The sequence below is a fragment of the Aptenodytes patagonicus genome, chromosome 18 (assembly GCF_965638725.1).
Source record: "Aptenodytes patagonicus chromosome 18, bAptPat1.pri.cur, whole genome shotgun sequence".
NCBI classification, from domain to species: Eukaryota; Metazoa; Chordata; class Aves; order Sphenisciformes; family Spheniscidae; genus Aptenodytes; species Aptenodytes patagonicus.
In genome coordinates, this window is record NC_134966.1 from 6,563,456 (window position 1) to 6,586,825 (window position 23,370).

General features: G+C 40.3%; 1 protein-coding gene across 9 annotated transcripts in view; it reads left to right on the forward strand.

Moving 5' to 3' along the window:
- Positions 1 to 23,370, forward strand: part of SPTAN1 (spectrin alpha, non-erythrocytic 1) — a 52,954-nt gene that overhangs the window by 28,746 nt on the left and 838 nt on the right. For 3 of the 9 annotated variants that reach the window (XM_076355827.1, XM_076355824.1, XM_076355828.1), the window contains 34 exons: positions 275 to 473; positions 1,708 to 1,812; positions 2,613 to 2,636; positions 2,980 to 3,015; positions 4,869 to 4,916; positions 5,537 to 5,628; positions 6,023 to 6,167; positions 6,285 to 6,466; positions 6,650 to 6,749; positions 6,887 to 7,084; positions 7,207 to 7,353; positions 7,897 to 8,000; positions 8,138 to 8,300; positions 8,778 to 8,792; positions 10,576 to 10,707; positions 10,999 to 11,136; positions 11,505 to 11,609; positions 11,828 to 12,036; positions 12,873 to 12,993; positions 13,144 to 13,265; positions 13,821 to 13,953; positions 14,407 to 14,505; positions 14,781 to 14,940; positions 15,172 to 15,248; positions 15,423 to 15,632; positions 15,902 to 16,198; positions 16,681 to 16,793; positions 17,633 to 17,650; positions 19,447 to 19,509; positions 20,814 to 20,868; positions 21,382 to 21,578; positions 21,981 to 22,034; positions 22,520 to 22,666; positions 23,001 to 23,148. In XM_076355827.1, coding sequence (XP_076211942.1) covers positions 275 to 473; positions 1,708 to 1,812; positions 2,613 to 2,636; positions 2,980 to 3,015; positions 4,869 to 4,916; positions 5,537 to 5,628; positions 6,023 to 6,167; positions 6,285 to 6,466; positions 6,650 to 6,749; positions 6,887 to 7,084; positions 7,207 to 7,353; positions 7,897 to 8,000; positions 8,138 to 8,300; positions 8,778 to 8,792; positions 10,576 to 10,707; positions 10,999 to 11,136; positions 11,505 to 11,609; positions 11,828 to 12,036; positions 12,873 to 12,993; positions 13,144 to 13,265; positions 13,821 to 13,953; positions 14,407 to 14,505; positions 14,781 to 14,940; positions 15,172 to 15,248; positions 15,423 to 15,632; positions 15,902 to 16,198; positions 16,681 to 16,793; positions 17,633 to 17,650; positions 19,447 to 19,509; positions 20,814 to 20,868; positions 21,382 to 21,578; positions 21,981 to 22,034; positions 22,520 to 22,666; positions 23,001 to 23,148 — 4,156 coding nt within the window. The remainder of the gene's footprint in view (positions 1 to 274; positions 474 to 1,707; positions 1,813 to 2,612; positions 2,637 to 2,979; positions 3,016 to 4,868; positions 4,917 to 5,536; positions 5,629 to 6,022; positions 6,168 to 6,284; positions 6,467 to 6,649; positions 6,750 to 6,886; positions 7,085 to 7,206; positions 7,354 to 7,896; positions 8,001 to 8,137; positions 8,301 to 8,777; positions 8,793 to 10,575; positions 10,708 to 10,998; positions 11,137 to 11,504; positions 11,610 to 11,827; positions 12,037 to 12,872; positions 12,994 to 13,143; positions 13,266 to 13,820; positions 13,954 to 14,406; positions 14,506 to 14,780; positions 14,941 to 15,171; positions 15,249 to 15,422; positions 15,633 to 15,901; positions 16,199 to 16,680; positions 16,794 to 17,632; positions 17,651 to 19,446; positions 19,510 to 20,813; positions 20,869 to 21,381; positions 21,579 to 21,980; positions 22,035 to 22,519; positions 22,667 to 23,000; positions 23,149 to 23,370) is intronic. The other 6 variants (XM_076355829.1, XM_076355832.1, XM_076355826.1 and 3 more) reach the window with 3 other exon arrangements.

The window sequence follows — 23,370 nt, forward strand, 5'->3', positions numbered from 1 at the left end:
CCTACCCTGACCTAACCTGTGATTTGGGTTTGCTTTTGCCCAGTGAAGTGTTGCATGTGAGGGATCTCATTTTGGTGTGCATATCCACGTAGAGGAGAAACATGTACAGTTTACATTTACCTAAGCACATACGAGTAGATCATTCTGCAGAACAACAGTGTGTAGGCTGCAGGGATTTCCCACATCTTTGGTGATAACCTGTACTTGGTAAATTACTGTGATGCTGCTCAGTTCAATCTGACTGCCCCCTGCTTTCCTTTTCTGCTTGTTCCAGGTATCACTCTCTTCTTGAGCTGGGAGAAAAACGTAAAGGCATGCTAGAAAAAAGCTGCAAAAAATTTATGCTTTTCCGTGAAGCTAATGAGCTTCAACAGTGGATCAATGAGAAGGAAGCTGCACTGACAAATGAGGAAGTGGGTGCTGATCTGGAGCAGGTGGAGGTGCTACAGAAGAAATTTGATGACTTTCAGAAGGTATGTTGTAATGTTGCATAATGTGTGTTGGTTTTCGTCTCTACCCTCAGGTTTTCTGTTCGTATGTCCGTATAAGTTTTCATAGCTGAGCATAGTTGAGAAGGAAACATAGCTTTGGTTGGAAATAAAAAGGTATATATGCATTTTTTTGTTCTCTTTTGTGAGGATGGAGAGAATCCCACATTCAAAAGTCTTCAGTTTGGTTACAGTCTCCAGGTTGCTACATGCTTCACAGCTCCCAGAGAACTGAAACTCTTTCAACACATTCAAATATAGAACCTGCCAACCCTTGGAGGGATTTTGTTTTGTGTAAAGCATAACCTTCAGTTAAGCTATTCCTCTTTCTTTTTGTTGAAAGGAAAGATGCATTTTCATTTCCATCTGTAGAGTGTTTCCCAAGATATGAAAAAATAATTCTCTGCTTCAAAATGCTGGTAGCCTTTTGGTTTTATTTTTTTTCTCCCAATTTTTGCAACACTACTTAATGTTTTTTTTTTTCCCTTTGCATGAGGTGTGAAAGAATTGCTTGGGCAGATATATTTATTCTGTCTACTTTGGTAAGATACTGAGCACTAAAAGATGCCTGACCTTATACATTGGAAAAGACAGTGATTCAACAGTTCTGAGGACATTGTCATGTTTACAGCTTGAAAGTTGGCTAACAAACAATTTGAGCCAATGTAATGCTGTAGGTGAGAAGATGATAGCAGTTACTGGATTTGGGTTCTTTGAAAATAAGCTGATGGTTGAAATGAAAATGTGTCACCTGTTAAATTTTAAGTGCAAGTTCTCCACTACTAATTTAGTAACGAGGTTCCCTTTCTGCTTTATAGAAAGCTCTGTCAGTCTGGTTGGAAGCGTATAAGTGTAAAATAACTTTTTGAGTTGGCCTTTTAGCTTATTCATGCAGTAATGTGGATGATAGCTTTTGATCTTCATGTTGGTAATGTTGTATACCTGACAGTTTAAAAGTGTATTCCATTCCTGATTGTTAATTAACTTTGTGTACGGATAGTGTGTTTCTTTATTCCATTGACGCTTGGCACTGGCAGCTGGGGTTTCTTGGCATAGACTCTCACGCATTGTATATTTGCTGGTAACTGTAAAGGTCAAGTGTGCTGAATTCCTGCTGTTTACAAACCGTGTACTTTTTGGCACCCCTGGTGTGCCAACTTGTTCCACATGTTTTGCTTGTGTGAATGTTAATGCTGTGATATTTTACTGTTCTGTGCAGGATTTAAAAGCTAATGAGTCACGTCTGAAGGACATAAACAAGGTTGCGAATGACCTGGAGTCAGAAGGGTTGATGGCAGATGAAGTGCAAGCAGTACAGCAACAGGTCCACTTTTTTTCTCACACAGTCTAATCCTCTTGAGAAGCAGGAGGCTTTCTTCCTTTGTTTTGTCTGTTGTCTTCCACTTTGTTATTGCAAGATTCTAGCTGTTCATTTTTGCTCTCTGGTCTGATAATACTGGTATTCTAACCAGAGATACTTAATGCCTGTTCTGTAGCGTGGCTATCACAAGGGTACCCTTTGAATTGTTTCTTTTTAAACAGTGCTATAGCAAATTACACCACCTAGAGCTTTTTTCTTTTTTTTTTAGGTATGGAAAGTCTTTAAAATAGCATTAAAAGTCATGGAGAATCCATGCATTAGTTTTACTTCATATAAATTTGAAATTTCAGCCTTCATTTCTTTGCAGGAAAAATGGTGAAGAATGCTAGGGGAAAAGAGAAATAAAATAGAGCTCAACTTGCAGAGGGAGGGATTTTGTGGGTTTTCTGTTTTGTTTTTTTAGTAATATACCGATTCCTCCCCCGCCCCCCCAAGCTTTTCACATACTTGTGCTATTTCTGTAAATAATTTTATCCGGTGCCAACAGAGTATTGAAGCAGCTTGTTTATTTTATGAGTTCAAAGATGATGTGTTGTAGTAGACGGCTGAGTACTCAAACTCCCATTTCTGCTATACGTTTAGGTTGTGCGAGCACTGTTTGACTTAATGATGTGCTGGTAACCAATTTGTAGAAGAAGGGTGGAAGCATATCTCCTGCTATCTTCCCTGTCTCAGAAACAGTAAAAACCTTCTTTCTGTTAGAAAATAACAAGTTGTTTCTCTTTGTCCTTTTTCCTTTGCAGGAAGTCTATGGTATGATGCCCAGGGTAAGTGTTAATTGCTGAGATAGTGTAGCAATTATAACAGGTTTGGGATGTACAAGTAGAAGTTCAGCCATAATTGTAGTCCATTTCCATGAAGGAACTCAATAATGACTTTGAGTGGACATAAAAAGATTATCTTGTCTTCGATCCATTGATTTCCTGAGTGTCTTACCCCACACCACAAATCAATGCAGAGCAGGATAACCCCAAATGACGCAAATACTTGTAAAAATTGATGTACTCTGTTAAGGATTGAACATGGAGAACTTTCAAAGATTTTTAGTATATTCTGATAGTTTTAGATTTTGCTTCCTATTTAAAGCTGTTTCTTCACATTTTCAAACAGGATGAAACTGATTCTAAGACAGCCTCTCCTTGGAAGGTAGGTGTCATTACTTAGTAGCACACAACAGGAAAGTAAAACAAAAAATACAGCACATCATCTTTTTTAGACCGTACACCTTCTCACATGCCCTTTTTTCTTTTTTTTTATTTCCCCCCTTTTTTTAAAGGCTGTTGACAAAGTGATTTTAATGGTGTCATAGTCTCAGCAAGTGTTTGGATTAGTATTGATTTAGAGTTAGTTACTTTCATTTCACTTTGTTTACTTCAACAAGCACGTTACAAAAACTTGTTGAGCATTCAGCAGGAATTTGCCTTCATATACTTGCATACAGATTCTCTCAATATATAAAAATGTCGTATAGGTACTATTTGTTTTAAAAATAAAAGCCATCTAGGCAAAGTCAAGTAACTATGTCAGCTTTCTATTTGCAGGTATGATTATGAGAATAATTGAGAGAGGTTTTTTCCAACAGAATTGCTCTAGCAGTAGAAATTGCTGACAGTCCGTTTTTTACCTCTCTGCTGTGAAACTCCGTTTTGTTTTGAGCTTGTGCTATATAAGACCGATTCCAGTTTTTATACCAATGTTTTTAGGTATTACATGGCCACTAGATGCAAAATAGTTCCTGTTCACTTAGCATGAGTTCTTTTTTTATGTAGCCAGCAGAAAGAAATGTTTTTATTCCTGAAAGTCAAAGCCATTTCTGTCAATATTCCTTTAGTAAGGAATATGTTGTATGTGTATAGCAGTATCTTTTTCTTCCATTATTTGTCTCTAGCTCATTTTCCACAATGGTTAGAAGAAGCCTTTCTCCATTCATTAGTGGATTACAGTGGAATAGCTATCGCCTGCTTGATGCACAAAAATATCTTGAGTATTTTTGACGTTATCCAACATCATGCTTTTCTCTAGTATTTCATTCCCATGTTTCATGTCTTACATCCACCCTCTTAAGCTTAAAGCTGCTTGTACATCTTTTAAGTTGTGTGAATGTGGGAAAACCAGATAAGTATACAGTATTTCGACAGCATTGTAAAAAATGCAGCCATGTCAACAAGAATTGGTGATTTTTAAAATTTTTTTTTCAGATTGTACACATGTACGTTGAATCCTAAGAGTCTCACAGTAACTTAGCAAACTATAAGTTCTTCTCTGTGTGTATCTGCAAAGGGATGAACTTTGCAAGTAACCCATCATTGTCAGAAAAGTAGATTGCATGTTTGAGGGAATTGGTTGTCGTTTTTTTAATTAGCCTTCAGCAATTTTGATGATGTTCTAGAAATATCTGAATTAACTGCTAAGCTGATTTTGCCAAAAACTCAGCCAAGAGTTAAACCATTTGGGTGATGATTTTTTTTCTGTCCCCTTGACTAGGGGTTTGTTGTGGGGTTTTTTTTTTTTTTATTATTCACTTATTGAATGTTGAATTTACATTTTCTCTCATCTGTCCTTATTAAGACTATTATTATTTGTTTCAATTTTACACTAACATGATAGTACTCACTTGTAAATTTCTAACTATTCTTACTCTGATCTACAATACTTTGGGTATTGCAACTAGTTATTCTTAGTTGCTTTTGTAATTTACTTGCCTTGATTTTCTTACTGTTTGCTTCTCTCTTTCATCTTAAACAATAGTATATTCAAAACACTGTTCTAAAGAAGTAGATAAAAGTTAAAGAATTAAACAGTTTTCATTGAAACCTTTAAAATCTAGGGTGTGTCTCTTCCTGCATTGTGTAGAGTTGTATTTTACAAAGTCTGTATTTTTGACGTGGGCCAACTCATTATGGATTTTTAAGGAGGGGTTTTTTTAGTCTGATTTTGGCTCTGATTGGTTAGACTTGACTTTAATGCTACATTTTTTTTATTTCTGCCTTTTCATACAGTCTGCACGTTTGATGGTACACACAGTGGCAACCTTTAACTCAATCAAGGTAATAATCCAACTTTTTCCGAGCTATTTTAAAAGCTGAGAACATTGTTTTACCTTCCCTTTCCATAGTCTTTGTCTTTCATTATTCTTTATAAACCCTTTTGAATGAATTTATTGAAAGAAGTATTGACATAGACAGCACTTACTTCTCAGGTTACATCAATATCTTACTATATACATAAAATCATTTGGTTTTCCATCTCAGGAGAAACCCTTAAAATGATTTTATGTAACTAGGCTACTTGAATTTGTGCATGCTTCTGGAATTAAGCAGAACATAGTAACCTTCACCTGTAGTGAAAGGCCAGTCTTGACTTTTCATTTATCTTACTGACTGCTTGATGAAGTTTATATACTGTAAAAGAAAGTAATCTTCCAGCATTGCTATCAGTATTCTCAGTATAAAAATGGAGATGAAGAAGGGGTTGTTGGCATCTTTGCAAATGTCAGCAGAATGAAGAAGGTGCAGATAAGCATAGTGAACAAAGTGGTACTGGATACTAAAGTTTTCTATTTGCTATCACAAAGTTTCAGTGGGTCCAGCATGAGAGTTTCTTGTTTAAACAGAAATGCTATAAAACTGGTCTGCAATACCAGTGGGATTTCTTGTTTGTTTTGCAGGAACTGAATGAACGCTGGAGGTCTCTGCAGCAGTTAGCAGAGGAGCGAAGCCAGCTGTTGGGCAGTGCTCATGAAGTCCAGAGATTCCACAGGTGGGGTGTTTCTATCATATTTGGTCTTAATTCAGTAAAATCCTTCATCTGTAAGAGTTCTAAAACACGGTGGGACCTATTCTAAACAAATTGCACTTCAATCCCCAGCTTGTTCAGTGGAAGTTGGACCACTGGTGGTCCAACAAGAATTCTTTATATTCTTCCTAGAAAAAGAAAGACTTGTTAACATAAAAAGCGTGGAATTGCTGCGGGCTTGGGAGATCTGGACTACTGTCCTATTTTGCCAAAGTTCCCTTGTGTCATCTTGGGAAATAATTTAATAGAACCATCAACTACTTGAGCTTCTCAGGAAATCGGTGACCTGCTAGGTATCAGAGATCCTAGTATGACCTCCATTTTAATTCTCTTTTTGCCTTCCCTTCACTCAAATCAGAGATGCTGATGAAACGAAAGAATGGATAGAGGAGAAGAATCAAGCGTTAAATACAGACAACTATGGACACGACTTGGCCAGCGTGCAGGCTCTGCAGCGCAAACATGAAGGCTTTGAGAGAGACTTGGCAGCTCTTGGAGACAAGGTGAGGTTGTGAGGAGGACAAAACCAAAAGCTTTCTTTTTATCTAGCAGAAATGATTGAACTATAGAAAAGATTCTTTTTGTCTCCATTGTGTTTATTTCCCTTTCTCTAATTCTAGGTGAATTCTCTTGGTGAAACTGCCCAGCGTCTGATCCAGTCACATCCAGAATCTGCTGAAGACCTCCAAGAAAAATGTACTGAATTGAATCAGGCTTGGAGTAGTCTGGGAAAACGTGCTGACCAGCGCAAAGAGAAGCTTGGAGACTCTCACGACTTGCAGCGTTTCCTCAGTGACTTCAGGTAAAGATGCTATTCCCCCCGGCCCTGCCCAATTTGTCTGTCTGGTATCTTATTAGTGAAGTATATATGGCTTACTGTTCCACAGGAATATTTCTGGGGAGGGTTCAAAAAAGGACTGTTTTTCCTGTTCTGACTTATTTCAATGGAGGGAGGGAAAAATTCTCTCTTAATGTGTGTTCACAGGGACCTTATGTCTTGGATCAATGGAATCCGGGGCCTGGTCTCCTCAGATGAACTTGCAAAGGATGTGACTGGAGCTGAAGCTTTACTGGAAAGGCACCAGGTATGGGAAAGATAAGTGTGTATCATAAACATCAAAAAATGTTTCTTTCTCTGACACTTTCCATTTAGAGTTCCAAAAACAGATCAGTCCAAGCTCTGCCATCTATTTATTTAATCACACATCGCTGTACCTTGCAGGAACACCGCACTGAAATAGATGCAAGGGCGGGCACTTTCCAGGCATTTGAACAGTTTGGACAACAACTTCTGGCTCATGGACACTATGCCAGCCCAGAGATCAAGGAGAAACTGGATATTCTAGAACAAGAACGGACAGACCTAGAGAAGGCCTGGGTTCAGCGCAGAATGATGCTAGACCAGTGCCTAGAGCTACAGGTATTTTGCTGCATTTCTAAAAAGAAAAATAATTCCTCTTTTCGTAAGAAAGTTTATTCTTTTATAGTGACGAGCAGTGCTCTTGTCTGTCTTTCTCATGCTTTGGAGTTTTTTCTCCCTAGCTGTTTCATCGGGACTGTGAACAAGCTGAAAACTGGATGGCTGCCCGAGAGGCTTTCCTAAATACAGAAGATAAAGGAGACTCCTTAGACAGTGTGGAGGCACTCATCAAGAAACATGAAGATTTTGATAAGGCAATCAATGTCCAGGTGAGGAGTGTAGCTGAAGTAAGGGGAAAATAGTGTAGTTTTTCTTATGTGGATTATTAGCAAAAGAAGTTACTACCATGTATGGCTTCTAAAGTTCAGTTCTAAATATTCAGCCATTTGGGATCTGCTGCAGAAGTTTAGAAGCGGCTAATGCAGATAGGGATGTATTTCACTGCCTACAAACAGTGTAGGAATAGTGGCAAGTATTTGTGTAAATCTCTTACTGATTTGAAATTACTTTCTTTTTTTACAACAGAAAAAGGTGTATTTTCAGTTTCTTGTAAGAGAAAGCTGCCTACTTTTATTGAGAGAGCATACTGCTGTAGCTTAAAGTCCAAAAGATACTTTTTTCCTAAGCACCACAGGTGAAAGATGTTCTGAAGTTGAACTCCCCAGTCCTGCAGAAGATAGAGTTCCTTCATAGAGTCACATTTACAATAATGTATATTTAAAGAAGAAAAAAAAGTGTTGTTCCGTTGCAGACCCTGCTCATCACTTGACTTTAAGGAACCACAGTTGTAATTTATGGCTTGTTTTCAATAGGAAGAGAAAATTGCTGTCTTACAGTCTTTTGCCGACCAGTTGATCTCTGCTGATCATTATGCAAAAGGAGTCATTGCTAACAGACGCAATGAGGTTCTGGACAGGTGAGTATTGCCCTGTTAGACGAGATGCAGATACTCACTGAAAGAGAGTGCTCTTTGGCAACATTTTGTAGCTGTTAAATGTGATGCCATGTGCAGTCCTAGTTTTTGATTCAACATGTGTACTTAATTGCATACAGGTGGCTTCGTCTGAAAGCTCAAATGATTGAAAAGAGATCGAAGCTAGGAGAATCTCAGACACTCCAGCAGTTCAGTCGTGATGTGGATGAAATAGAAGCTTGGATCAGTGAAAAGCTCCAAACTGCAAGTGATGAGTCATATAAGGATCCCACAAATATCCAGGTGACTATGATTCTCAGCTCAAAAATCAAAATACAATTTTTAACTTTGCAAAGCATACTCTGGTTTGAAAAAAATATGCTCAGGAATTCTTGTTCAGTGATAACAGAATTATACACCATGTTGGACATGGTCTCCGTTTAACAAGGAGAAAATGGAAGTTACATTATGCATGAAAGGAGACCCAAAATAGAACTCACTTGGTAATTATTGATGCATATAATTAATAAGATATGTGGTATCTGCAGCAGGAAGTTTCCTGAAGAAACCCCCGAGTAGCTATTCTGTCTTTCTCCCAGCATCTAGATAATAAGGAAATCGAGTTCTTGGGTCTCATCTCTGTCTTATGTTCTAAAATGTGAAGTCTCATTTATTTTTCACTATTAAGGAATAATTAATTAAAGTTACCTCTTATGTTTTAATACTGGTTTGTGAAGTAGTATGAATGCACTGAACTACTTCTCTCAATCTGTTTTATAGCTTTCCAAACTGCTGGTAAGTAGTTTGGACTAGCCCTGGTATGTGAACTTGTTTTCTTTGTATAGCTTATGTGTGAGCACAAGGCCTGGTTGCAGTCTGTTGCTCCATCCATCAGTCCATGCAATCTCTTTGTTTTCTATTAGTTCTTGACTTACATCCAGGTACAGCTATTGATCTTCATGTTATGGGTGTGGCTTTTTTGTTAATGCCTATTCAGCATCACTTATTTATGTATTCGTTTTGCAGGTGTTCTGCATGATCTGTTTAATTTGTGGTGCGTTAGTGATGTAGTTTGGTGGGGTTTTTTAGGCGTTAGCCCACAGAAAAATGGGTTTCTATCCTCCTTTTTCAGAAATTTGGCTATTGGGCCTGTCATCCTCCTGTCTGGATCTAGAGTGGTGATGTTTTAACACATGACACACAATGCCAACTCTGTTAGCTTGCGTTTGTAGAATCAAATGCTGAAGATGGAGGATTCAATAAAATGATAGATGTGGACAGCTTAGTTCTTGCAGCAGTGGCATAGAAGGGAATAATATAGAAGGAACACTCCAGAAGAAGATATGTACCAGATGGAAAGCTGACAGGACTTGTAAGAATCCAAGAAGTGGAGTAAAATGAGGATATTGGGGAGGAGAAGACAGAACAAAGAAAGGGGAAGCTAACTAGAGTAAGAAAGGAAAGAATTGTCATTTGTCGCTTTAGGCTGTGGTACATTAATTTTTTTTTTTTTTTAGTTGAAAAAATGAGAATTTTATATTAAACCAAAAAGGCTTGTCTTGGATTTGTTGTCATGGTAATTATATGGAGATATGCAATTGGCAGCTTTTTAATTGAATTTTACATGTTGGTAAATCTAGCTCTGAAGGATATGTTTTTATAATCTCAGCATTCAGGATTAACAGTTCCCAAAATAAAGCAGTTCATGCAGAATTTCTCATGCCAGCGCTATAGTATTTTCCATCTTTTATTTTTAGTCTAACGTTTCCTTTCATTCCATTCTCTCGGGGCATTGTATACCCATGTCCAACGTTACTAGCATTTCCAGTTAATACTTGTAAATTCTGTCTTGTCATTTTTGTGCTGCTATTACCTTCCTGGTGGGTGGATGGATAGTGTATATATGAGAGAGAACTGCATACTTCCTCCCACACCAAGGCTCCTATTGTTCTCATGGTGCTCTCAACTCAGCAGAGGTATTTTTTTTAACACATAATTCACAGTTATTTTTATAGAGTTTATGGTTGTTAATTCACGATTTTAATATATAATGTGGTCAGGTATGACTTTGACTAATATCAAAACTGTGCAGAAAGCAGCTGCAGCAGTGATTTCTCTTAATTACCTATCAATTAGGAAGGGAAAAGGAAATTTGTGAAATTACTATAGGAGTAGAAAGGATGATCTGCTGTGCTTCTGCTTAGGGTATGTATAACTGCTGCTTTTCAAAGGTGATGGCACTGAAAATGAGAAAGCTTTACTTGAGTAACAGCTAAGCTTAATGCCAGGAATGGTGCATGGGCATCTGTAAAATGCAGCAGATGTTGCCTGAGTTGTTGTATGTATCAGCTCACGGACAGTTTTGCTAGGTCAAAGCTTGATGATTACTCAGATTAATGAGAGTTACTATTTGAGTGAGCAATAAGTATTCTTACTGAGAGAGATAACTTCTTTAGCTCAGACTATATAGAAACCTCTTTATGTCTGTAGATAACTCTTGCGCTCTCCTCTTGGCCCATGAGAACAATTTAGGAGCCCTTTGTCCAGTCTCTAACAGTTTTGCTTTTGTCATATTCAGAGCAAACACCAGAAACACCAAGCCTTTGAAGCTGAGCTCCATGCCAACGCAGATCGGATCCGCGGAGTCATTGATATGGGGAACTCTCTGATTGAAAGAGGAGCATGTGCTGGCAGTGAGGATGCTGTGAAGGTAGATACAACAAGTCTTAAAAGACTTGCTTAGTTTTTGCTTTGAGAAGTGTTTGGAAAATTGGGGGAGGAGAGTGTCCCTCTCTGCTTTGTTCTCAAGGGTGAGAAGTTTTCCGATCCTGTGATCGGGATGTAAAAGTTGAACTGAATTATAAGCTAGGCAGCATGAAGTAGTGACTGTGTAATTTGCATATCTGGAATCAGGAGCCGAACTTGTACTTTATTCTGGTTTTGCATTTATCGGAACTTATGTTTTTCGTTTGTAGCATTTATCTTTTCCATTTTGTAACAGGCACGCCTAGCTGCCCTGGCTGACCAATGGCAATTCCTGGTACAGAAATCAGCAGAGAAGAGTCAGAAACTGAAAGAAGCCAATAAGCAACAGAATTTCAATACTGGAATCAAGGACTTTGATTTCTGGCTTTCAGAGGTAACTGAGATTGGGATTATTTACTTGCAAGACTTGATTTTCTAATTTTTTATTCCCTTTGCTGATGTTAGATGTTGTGGAGCACAGTCCACCTTTGAGCAAGTCTAGATTTATTTTGAAAAAATCTTTATTATGACTAAAAATCTTGTGGATGTTTTTATGTTGTTATTTATAAACAATAAGGTGAAAAGAAGCATATTTGCATAGAATCTGTTAGGAGTTCAACAGGTGATGAGGCAAAGGTTTATCCACACTGTAGAAAACTTGAGAAGATAATTAATTTGCACAGTTTTAAAGACACTATAATTTCAAGGGTTTTGTGAAAACACAACTCGTTCCCCATCCCGTTTTTCCTTCCCCACCCCCAGGTGGAGGCTTTGTTGGCATCTGAAGACTATGGGAAGGACTTGGCATCAGTTAACAACCTTCTGAAGAAACACCAATTACTGGAAGCTGATATATCTGCTCATGAGGTATTGCTTTCTCTTTTAGTTTTGGAAGATAAATCATAGTAATCGGCAAATTCTACAGATACCACTTCAATACATGCTGCAGTCGTATACTTGTTGAAACATGTTTTCTTAGTAAAAACTGTGACTCTGCACAGCAGTCAGGTTATGATTTTTATACTGACATAACAAACAGAAATGAGATCCAAGCAATTCACACGCTTTTTCATCCACGTTCCCAGGATCGTCTGAAGGACCTGAACAGTCAGGCTGACAGTTTGATGACCAGCAGTGCTTTTGATACATCCCAAGTAAAGGATAAACGTGAGACCATTAATGGGCGCTTTCAGAGGATTAAGAGTATGGCAGCTGCCCGCCGTGCAAAGCTGAACGAGTCCCATCGTTTGCATCAGTTTTTCCGTGATATGGATGATGAGGAGTCCTGGATCAAGTGTGTATTTTGGAAGTTCTAGGCTCTGGCGTGGGGCCACGTGCTCACTGCCAGCTTCCTAGCAACATTCATAGTCTGTAGTATGGTTTTATAACTTGCTGTTTCCACAAGTATGTGTCTCTACAAGAAATCACCTTTGCCCCCCAGTCAAGGAAAACTATATTCAAAATGGCTTCAGCACTAGCTTGGGTGTGGCTTCTTATCTACAATTTTCTTTGGTCAAACCCCAAGAAGGGAAGCTCTGTACTGGAAAAAGTAATGCTGTTTAGACCTGGACCAGATAACTGAAATTTGGGGTTACTCTTTTTGGGAAAGTTCCTAACAAAAATTCAAACCTTACTTTTTCAGTCTGAAGTACTTTTTTTTTGTTCTAGCCAGTTGTAGTAATTAATCAAATGCTCCTTCCATATTGGTGTTAGTATCTTGGGAGAAGGGAAGAAGTGAGCCTGACTGAAATCATTTAAATTAGAGCACTTTTTTGGTCATGCTTGTAAAATAAAAAAATAAAATTGGACAACAGCAGGTAAACTTTACAAAAGGTATCTATCTTCTTGGAAAGAAAACAGGAAAGAGAAGCTCTGTCCTTCAGAGAGAAATGATAGGCCCTCTGTCACCTTCTTTCTTTCCCCCCCACATTACTCCTGAATGTGCTGCCAGGAGCTAGCTGCTGTTTGCTGATAACTCACGCAGACAATTTTTTACATCCAAGATTTTTGTGCTATGAGGAACATCTCCTTATTTGCAGTGGTTTTGGTTTGGGTTTTTTTCTTTTGTCAGGTTTGACCAATGGAAGTAATTTTCAAATTTTATCTTTCTCTCTTCTCTCTTGAATTTAGAGAGAAGAAGCTGTTGGTTAGCTCAGAGGACTACGGCAGAGACCTAACCGGTGTGCAGAACCTTAGGAAAAAACACAAGCGCTTAGAAGCAGAATTAGCTGCCCATGAACCTGCTATCCAGGTAGATGCCTCTCTCCTTGACAGATTTTTCTATAAGCAGTGTCTTTCTTGCTTCTGGCAAATGTGAAAGCCAGCAATAGGTTTGCTGGAATCCAAAAAGAATGTGTGAGAGCAAGTGATGTTCCACTAACTGTGTTTCTCTGCTTTGCAGGGTGTTCTAGACACTGGTAAGAAGCTTTCAGATGATAACACAATTGGAAAGGAGGAGATACAGCAGAGACTGGCTCAGTTTGTAGATCACTGGAAAGAGCTAAAACAGTTGGCAGCTGCTCGGTGTGTGAGACATGTTTTTGTAAAATTCTATGAATTAAAACAGCTACATGGACTCGTAATGACCAGATTTACTGAATTTCAGGGGTTTAGGGTTTGGATCATTAGTCAGTAATATGATGTAATAGCACATGTCACTGACGACAGACTCTTGGAGACAATTGAAAAGAGTTTTAGTGATAATGTTCCTCAGTAGAAACATGAGTCTTTTTTTGAGGTATGCTGTGTTTAGCCTTTTCTTGCACCAGTTGGAAGCCATAGACTTGAAATTAACTGGCTTTAATCCACTACCAGGATGTTTTTTTGAATAGAAGCTGTTGGGAGAAAATGATTCATTTTAATCCTTCAATAGCTGCAGGCTTTGTGGCTTAGTGAATCTCTAGAGCTGTAGACGTTGCAGTCTGCTGCTGGAGAAGTGGTGTGTGAATGATTGTGTGTTTAGGGTTCAGTCTCTGTACATTCTTAGGTTTTCTGCTGCTGTAATTTGTTTTTACATCTTATATGTAAAAGCCATAAAGCAACACTCTGACTAATTTTAACCTTTCTTTTCCTGTATAGGGGTCAGCGTCTAGAGGAGTCTCTGGAGTACCAGCAGTTTGTAGCAAATGTTGAGGAAGAAGAAGCCTGGATCAATGAGAAGATGACATTGGTAGCCAGCGAGGATTATGGGGACACCCTTGCTGCTATCCAGGTATGGAGAAAGTTGTCACCTCTTTGTTGTTCTTGTTGCATTATTGTTGGTTAGAGCTTAATGAACCTTTTCTTTACTGTCTTTCCAATTTAGAGGTTATTGTTGGTTCCTTTTGAAGGCCTACGTTGTAAAAAAACATGAATTCATTTTATAAAAGCATCCCAAGTATGTTATTTCCTGTAGAAATTACTTGCAATTTGGTGTAGCTTTGCATCTCTTGACCTCTGATGGGCAATCCTGGTTAATTCAAATGGCTGAAGTTATATTGGAAGTCAATATCAGTCTCCTTTTGTCCACGGAAAAACAGCAAGTTGTGCTAACCAGCTAAGATTAATAGTTTTTGTTAGAAGAAGTTTACGCTAGCTGATTTATAACAATAAATTATTTTTGTTTTTTATTTTTAATAAGTAGTGAGAAATTATTTTTAAAAGTGATTGTGTCTTGTATTTGCAGGGCTTGCTGAAAAAGCATGAAGCATTTGAGACTGATTTTACTGTCCACAAAGACAGAGTGAATGATGTTTGTGCTAATGGAGAGGATCTCATTAAAAAGGTGAGCATAAACTGGTAAAGAAAAACCTTCAAAGGCTACTCAGGACATTTTCATGTCAAAGAAGACTTACTCTTCTCTGAGGACTGATTTGTCATCTCTCTGAAAAGAGCTCTTACTCATTTTTTGCGGCAGCAATTAAGCTGCTTTCAAAGCTATTTCTCAGACAAAATCTTTCAGTTGAAGTCCTTGCTCTGTCACCAACTTACTGGATGCCTTGGAAGACCTTAAGGTCATATGGTGTGTATTTTTTTTTTTTTCCCCCTCTTGTCATATAGAACAATCACCATGAGGAGAACATCACTGCCAAGATGAAGGGCCTCAGAGGCAAAGTGTCAGATCTGGAGAAAGCAGCAGCTCAGAGGAAAGCCAAATTGGATGAGAACTCTGCCTTCCTCCAGTTCAACTGGAAAGCAGATGTAGTGGAGTCATGGATAGGTATGTTCTGTACTGGGGCACAGTACCCTGTCACAAAGAAATTTGAAATGCTCTTTCATTTCAAAAGACTTCAAATACCTTCTCGCTTGCTGTTGTAACAAGCAGACCTAAACCCAAAGTAATCAGCAGTGCTATACCCAATTTATGCTTTTGAGGTAACCTGATTTGGAATAGAGGGAATGTTTGAGATAGAGACATTGACATTTTTAATAAATTTGTTTCATTTTTCAGGTGAGAAGGAAAACAGTCTGAAGACAGATGATTATGGACGTGACCTCTCTTCTGTGCAAACTCTACTCACCAAACAGGTTAGTGTCAATGCTGCTTCCACCCCCTAAGTGATGGAGAGAACAAGTAAATGCTTCTGCAATACACAAGGATCTGGTATTTATGTTTGAAATATATGCAGGATATCAGAATGGTTAAATAAAAATACAATCTAAAATATTTTGTTCTTTTTTTTTTTTTTTTTAATGCTTCAGGAAACTTTTGATGCTGGACTTCAGGCTTTCCAGCAGGAGGGAATTGCAAACATCACTGCTCTGAAAGACCAGCTACTAGCAGCCAAACATATCCAGTCAAAGGCCATTGAGGCTCGGCATGCTTCCCTGATGAAACGCTGGAATCAGCTACTTGCTAATTCTGCTGCCAGGAAAAAGAAACTCTTGGAGGCTCAGGAGCATTTCAGAAAGGTAAGTGGCCAAACCATGGGGCTACAAAAACCTAATTGTTCTCTTTGGAAAAAAACATACAACGCTTGCAACTTCTGCAGCTTTTTCATTTGCAGCTAATGATTATGGAGGTCCTGGAGACTTGTCATAAGAAGTTTTTAGACGTTTGCAAGAAATAAGTAGTGAAGGCAAACGGTCATTGATGCATGTTAATTCCAGATCAACTCATATAGAATATTTGCATTACTGCATAGCTGAACTGGACAACTGGATTGTTTTCTCTTTTCAAGGTTGAGGATCTGTTCCTGACTTTTGCAAAGAAGGCGTCTGCCTTCAACAGTTGGTTTGAGAATGCTGAAGAGGACCTGACAGATCCTGTGCGCTGTAACTCGCTGGAAGAAATCAAAGCACTGCGAGAAGCTCATGATGCTTTCCGTTCTTCACTTAGTTCTGCCCAAGCTGACTTCAACCAGCTGGCAGAGCTTGATCGCCAGATCAAAAGCTTCCGTGTAGCCTCCAACCCATATACTTGGTTTACTATGGAGGCTCTTGAAGAAACATGGAGGAATCTGCAGAAAATTATCAAGGCAAGTCAGAGACAGAGAGACTCTTTTCATAGTTTACGACCTTTCAAGTCTTCCCTGGAAGTTGTCCTCCAAGATAATCAGTACAAGAGTTTGTCACTATACTACAGATGGAAATATCTCAAAACTTGGGAGCAAAGAAAAAATTCCATTAGCTATAAACTTGTTTTTAAGGTCTTCCATTTGCAGTCTTTCAAAAGACAAAGGACACATCCCTCGCTTCCTAACTATAAAATATTTAATGTCCATGCTATGCAGAAAAGTAACTGCTGGTTCAATTCCAGTTCTCAAGGCTTCAGTAGGAATGTTCTGTGTTGTCATCTTAGATGATTTTGTCTAGATATCCAGGACACTCTTTGAGCCCTCGGTCTTGTTTTGAGCTTCAGAACCATGCTGGTATGCAGCTCTTGGTTTTTGTTTTTTATTACAGGATGAGGACAATCACGTTATTTCTCTGTTTGAAATTAATTTTGTTCATTTCTCAGGAACGTGAATTGGAGCTGCAGAAGGAACAGCGAAGGCAGGAAGAAAATGACAAACTGCGCCAGGAATTTGCTCAGCATGCTAATGCTTTCCATCAGTGGATTCAGGAGACCAGGTACAGTTTGTCTTCCCAGGAGCTGCCCTTAAAGAATTCCTCAGCTAATATTTGTATCTGTCCTACAGCTCTTCGGTCTGTCTAAGTTGTAAATGTCTCCTGCTGAAAAACAGCTATTCAGGACTCGTTCATTTCCTGCAGTTGGGATTTGAGGGAGGCCCTGTTAGCCACAGGGAAGAGGAAAGCCCTGAAACACCAGACTTGAAAAATGTTTCTGCTTCTGAATTCATTTTCCTGCAGTAATTCCAGTTATCCAGGACTTCACTCTTCTCCAGTTATTCCTGAACTAGTCTGAAGTACAGCTGGGGGGATGGGGAGCACATAGCGAGAAGCAGACTCTGTGAAGTGCCAGTGGCGTTTCTGTTAATGCTCCTTCTGTATTAGAAATCTCGCTAGAATTTCAGTAGAGAAAGAAGCTGTGAAAAAAGCGTAAGACTACTTTGTAAACACTTGCTGGGGGTGCTGTCTAATAATATCCTTGCCTAGGGAGTAAAGATTTAACAACTGCGTTAGAAATAAAAAATGTTAAGGTCGAGAATTGCAGTGAACTGAAGAGCATGTTTCTAGAAAACAGAGGTAACCGTGCTCAGACAGTGCTGCTAGCCAATTCTGACGCACTCTGGTTGTGGTTCAGAGGAGGTGAGTTCTGTTCTCATGTAATCCTGTGATTCTCTGTCTCTGTGTGTTTACAGCTAGTTCTGTATGTGTCTTCATGAAACAATGAAATATAAATACGATTTTTAACTTTTTGATGTTTGCTTCCCACCCAAATCTTTGTCCCTCTCTTACTGTCTTGTCTCTGTCCTGCTGCCTGATGTTTGGATCTTCACATTCTACAGGACTTATCTGCTAGATGGGTTAGTATTGAATTTTATATCTTTAAAAATTTGGTGATGTGTTCTGCTCTGTGTGTTTCCTTCTGTCATTACATTGCTTGTGAAAGCTGCGCTGAAACCCCTTTTATTTGAAAAGAGCAACCTGTGGCTGAGGTGGACAGACACAGGAAACAAGATTTTGGAGTAGATTAAGTATAAACCAGTAGAAACATAACAATTTCCTAGTCAAAAGCACAAGAAATTATTAACGGGTAGCCACTGGCATACCATGGAAGTCCTAACTTTTGTTCTTGCTTTCTCTGGGGGCTTGCATGAGAAAAGGCTCTTAATCTGACAAGATAGGGGAGAACACAGGATAGTCTGCCTCTGGAAAACAGCTGACATTCCTAGTTTTCCAGCACTTGGAGACTTGCGTAGTGAAATAAACTTTTCCATTATAACTGTTCTCAAAGCTCCGAAGTATTGACCGTTTTTGGTAAGGAGGAGTGAAGACTCCCCAGGAAGAGGCTTGACTGAAATGATGTCTCTTAAAACTCTGTAGTACGCAAATATGAACTGCCCGTTTCTTAATCTGCTGCATAACCATGCCCCACAAAGATTATATTCTTGATAGGAGAAAATAAAACCTTCCCACGTGAACCCACAAACTTGCTTGGGTTTGCAGGCAGTTTGATGCCTGCAGTTTTAAGTCCACTTCGTGTCCATGGAAATAGTTCCTGGTGAGGATGTATGCTGGTCATTTGTCAAGAAGGGGAAAGGAAATAATAAAATCTTTAAATGCCTTCAGACTGCCAAACCCTCTGAGAGTGTGTCTGTCCATTTAAATGTCTTCAGGATTAAAAATCTGCAGCACAATCGAAGCTTTGTAGTAAGACATAATGTAAAATGCGAACAAATAGTGTATGGGCCTGGTGCAGAGGCCTGTGTAAAGTGCTGGAGAGGAGGCAGGGGCCTTTCTCATAGAGAGAGAAGGCTTTTCATAATAAAAGGGTGGAATCTTCGCAGATAACTGTGCTTCTTATTTGCTCTGTAATGATCACAATGTCTTGTGTTCTGCTGTTTCTGCCAGATAAAAATAATTTGCCCCATTTTTGTTGTACAGTTTAATGGAACCGCGCAGATTTCCCTGGAGCGGATGCTGAATTCTCTGCTCCTTTGTAAAGTAGTGTTGTAGATTAGTTCTGGTATCCAAGAATGAGCGAACAGAAAGGAGCCATTTGCTAAAAGACGTAGGGTCAGAGTTCGAGATCACCATGCCAAGCTCTTTTGCTGAACAAATTACCAGAAGGCTGCTGATAAGCCAGGCAGAGTTTGTCCTTAATTCTGCGTTAGTAGATTAAAAACGCAGATTTAGCTCAGAGAGGCATTGGCTGTGCTTAGCCTTCCTTGGCAAGAGGGCAGGCAGAGCTTCAGAGAAGTTTCGAGATACGAGTTGCCATGCGTACACCTTGCTTTTCAGTGTGCCGTAGCTGCTTGTGTGCACCCAGCGCTGCCTCTGGAGGAGGTTTTCTTTGGGGAGGGGAGGAAGAAGAATGCCTTTAAAGAATCTGTAGATGAGTTAACTGCAAGACTTTGATTAATCTCTTAGTGAGACTCAATTTTTTGTGACTTACACGAAAATAATAACAGATTATTTTTGTGTATGTGCACCCAGCATTTGAATAATTTTCTTTCATTAAGTACTTGCTTGTGTTTGCTGCAAGGTGGTGCTGGCTTGGAGTGTGGCTCCACTGCAGTGGCCGTGTTTGGGTGTGTTCTTTCCTCTGTTCTTTCTTTCTTCCTTTTTGGAATTTACTTGGTTTCTTTTCTTTGACTAGCATAGCATATCGTCGTGTCATTCGTGTCTATCAGTATGAAGTTGGGGATGATCTATCTGGAAGGTTTTTTCCTCTTATTTTCTTATCTCACTTTGGTTTTCAAATGCACTCTTAATTCCAAGGCTCGCTTTCCTTCCAACTAACTTTCACGGCTTAGAGATGCTTGGAGGTTTGTTTCCCTGTTGACTCTTTCCACGGTTGGTTCCCAGCTTCCTGCTCAGGGTTCTGGGCGTGCGCTTCAGCTCTTTAGATGTGCACTGAATCTGAGCCTTAACCCTGTGGTGAGAAACACCCAGATGTTTCGTGCGTTTTCAATGCTACAGAGTGATTCAGCACTTGAAATCCCCTTCTCAAGAAGCTCAAAAGCATGTAGGAGGATAGATTTCAGTGGGGATGAAAACCTGGTTTTAGTGACTTAAATACCAGCGACTTAAGTTTTAGGAACTTAAATACCAGAGAGTCAAAGGAGAGGACAGCTCACCTGCACAGCGCCCAGACTTGCTGTCCGTGCACAGGACATTCATTATGAACTCTCACCACACATGTTGGAAGGACAGAGATTCTTTAAACACTGCTGCTTCAAGGTTGCTTAGGATCTTGGGGAGAAAAGCAGCATCCAGAGACTTTCCGTAGCTAGTCCATATGAAGTAGATCTCGGAGACCATCACCACAGTGGTGATCTTTATATGCTGGTGCGGGGGCTGCAGTGTGCCTAGAAGCTCAGTGTGGAAATCAGACTGAGAGGAGTGGCCGTGCCTCAGCTTCTCTGGGTGCAGGATGGGAGAGGTGGGGCGGGAAAGGCAACTGTCCACCAACCACTGCTGTGGAGGAGAGGTCTGTAGTTTTCTGCAGTGTTTGTGCCATATTAAGATTATTTTTCAATCAAACCAGTAGTCTTCAAGGTCTTTTCCCCCCCATTTTATCCCCATGTAACACACCTTTGTGGAGCTCCTGTACCTTACTGGCAAATACAGCCCATCTCCAGTGAATCACCTGTAGTTCGTGTGTGCGTGTGTGTGCTGGGCACGGTGGAGCGGGGTGGGACTGCACTAAGTTTCTAATTTCATTAGGTCCAGTAAAGCGGGCGCTTTGGATCTGGCATGAAGTGTGGCTGCTGATCGTGTTGCCTTTCAAATGGGGCTAGAAATTAACTATACAAAGAATTAAAAATCAAACAAGATGTACATGTGTCAGTCTGAAACAGGATAAGTCAGAATAAACAAAACACAAAAAGAGTGTTTAAATATCTACAGGAGAACAATACTGCTGTAAGGATTTTTAATTTCAAGGAAGGACTGTTAATTTCAAGCCCCACCTGCCATTTTTTATGGGATAAGTGCTCTTTCTCACTGTGATTCTGTGTTTAGGTCTTGTATGGTGGAGGAGTCGGGAACACTGGAATCGCAGTTGGAAGCTACTAAAGTAAGCAACGCTCACCTATTGCTAAAACACCTTTCCCAACCGATGACTTGGGAACACAGGGTGGGAATGGAAATGCGTGTAATTATGTGGTAAAATCTTAATTGATTTTACACATTTTGAGTACTGAAGAGACCTTTGGGATTATCTATTTACGTATCTGATGTCTACTTATATCACAAGCCATTAAACAACACTAATGTAGTTTTCCTTTTTGTTCTTTTTTTCTAACCGAGCGGGGTAGGGCAGAGAGGATACAGTTATTCTCAGCACGTTTCCCTAATAACAGGGGGGTTTGGCTCAAGAACTGGTTTGCAAGCCCTGTTGGTTTCCAACAGCATGCATGAAGAGGAACATTGTTTTGAATACTATTTTACAAATCCCAATACATGTGTATATACAATCCCAGCAGAAAAAGACGACCGTTCGTCCCCTGCCGGTCTGCATTCTAACTTTTTAAGGGTGGGGGTTTTTTTGTGCTCCTCAATTTTTCTCCTCTTCACTCCCTCCTAACAGCGCAAGCACCAGGAGATCCGAGCTATGAGGAGCCAGCTGAAGAAGATTGAGGACCTTGGAGCAGCCATGGAAGAGGCACTTATCTTGGACAACAAATACACCGAACACAGCACCGTGGGGCTGGCACAGCAGTGGGACCAGCTTGACCAGCTGGGGATGAGAATGCAGCACAATCTGGAACAGCAGATTCAAGCTCGGTATTGCCTGCCTCATGTGCAGTGTAAAGTGTATCTAACTTGGGGGGGGGATAAAAGGTCGGAGACAGACCTGCCTGTGTCTGAAAACAAACCTTGTGTGATCCGTGCTAACGAGTCTCTCCTGTGCTCTGACTAATGGGTGTAGTGAGCTCGTAAATCCCCACGGCCTCCCGGCTCTCTTCAGAGGGATGAAGTTAGCAGTTTTGGAAATAGTTCCTGTTGGCCATTAGCAATGACGAGATCTTAGAAGAATCGATTTATTCTGTTGAGCTGTGGTGATGTAATGTATTGTTCGCTCATTTGTCCTCATCTTCTGATGCAGACGCTGGCTTGGGGCAGATGGACTCCAGCAGAGTTCTGCAGTTTAGGAACTGTTCACTAGCCTTGCTGCTTCCTTTTCAGAAACACGACTGGAGTCACCGAGGAGGCTCTGAAGGAGTTCAGCATGATGTTCAAGTGAGTCGCAGGGAAAGCATGCCAGAGGAATGCTTGTGAGAGATTTCTGGCACACGGATGGCTCCTGTTCACAAGATTCTCTGACTGATCTGTTTGTAGCGCCTTTATTGTCTGCCCAATTCTGTGCTGAGCTGCTCTGAGCTCTGCCGGATGGCAAGAGCCTCCGGAGACACCCGCTGCTGGCGGGGTGCAGCCACAGCCGCCTGAGCACCTCTCCTGGGCACACTCGCTTGTGGGCACAGTGGTGCAGGAACTGGGAGTGCCAGTGAATTCCAGCTGGGAATATAGCCATTTCTGGGTGCTTTTTAAGCAAAGTATTTATGCTTACTTTTTATGTATGTTAGCTAGAACTATTTATTGATTCAAGCTCATTTGTCCAGAATAGTGGGCTAGTTATAATCTGTTCTCGTTTTCAGCCCACTTTACAGCTTTCGGTACTCAACAACTGACACTTAAAAATGCGGGCTTTGTTTTTATGTTTTTAGGCACTTCGACAAGGACAAATCTGGACGACTTAATCACCAGGAGTTTAAGTCTTGCTTGCGCTCTCTCGGCTACGACCTGCCTATGGTTGAGGAAGGAGAGCCAGACCCAGAGTTTGAGTCTATTCTTGACACTGTAGACCCCAATAGGTACGTGGGTTGGACCTTTTTACGTTACAAAATGTTGTATCGGTATCCTTAGGGGAGTTGGCTGGAAGGTCTCTCACAGGCTGAGAGCTGTGCTTGCTCCTGTTGTGGAGAGGCTATGGTTGTTTTCACAACAATTCATGTAAAGGTGTCTTTATGAAGGCAAGACTGACATTTGTGAAGAAGAAATTTAGAAAATGATCTGGTGTTGACAGTCTCCTGCGTTAAGACTTTCACTCCTCCCAAAAAAGTTAAAGCCCCTCCCAGGAGGGTATGGAAGCGCTGTGCTCCGGGTATTAATGGACGGCAGTGTTCACACGCTGTGTTTCACCGGCAGGGATGGACACGTCTCGCTGCAGGAGTATATGGCATTTATGATCAGCAGGGAAACAGAGAATGTGAAATCCAGCGAGGAGATCGAGAGCGCCTTCCGTGCCCTCAGCTCAGAGGGGAAGCCCTACGTGACCAAGGAGGAGCTCTACCAAGTGAGTGTACACTGGTGGTGGCCCACCAGGGGGGAACAGACGGAGGCTTTTTGTTTGTAGACTGTTAACAAAGACCAGCACTAGTTGCTTGGAGGTTCATGGCACTGCAGTCGAGTCGGTTCTGAACCTGCAGAGGTATCCTCTGCCGCAAACACAGAAATGATGGTAGCAGCCCTTCCCAGTTGCTTTCTTTCCTCTATAGAGGAAGAGGAAAAGCTTTAA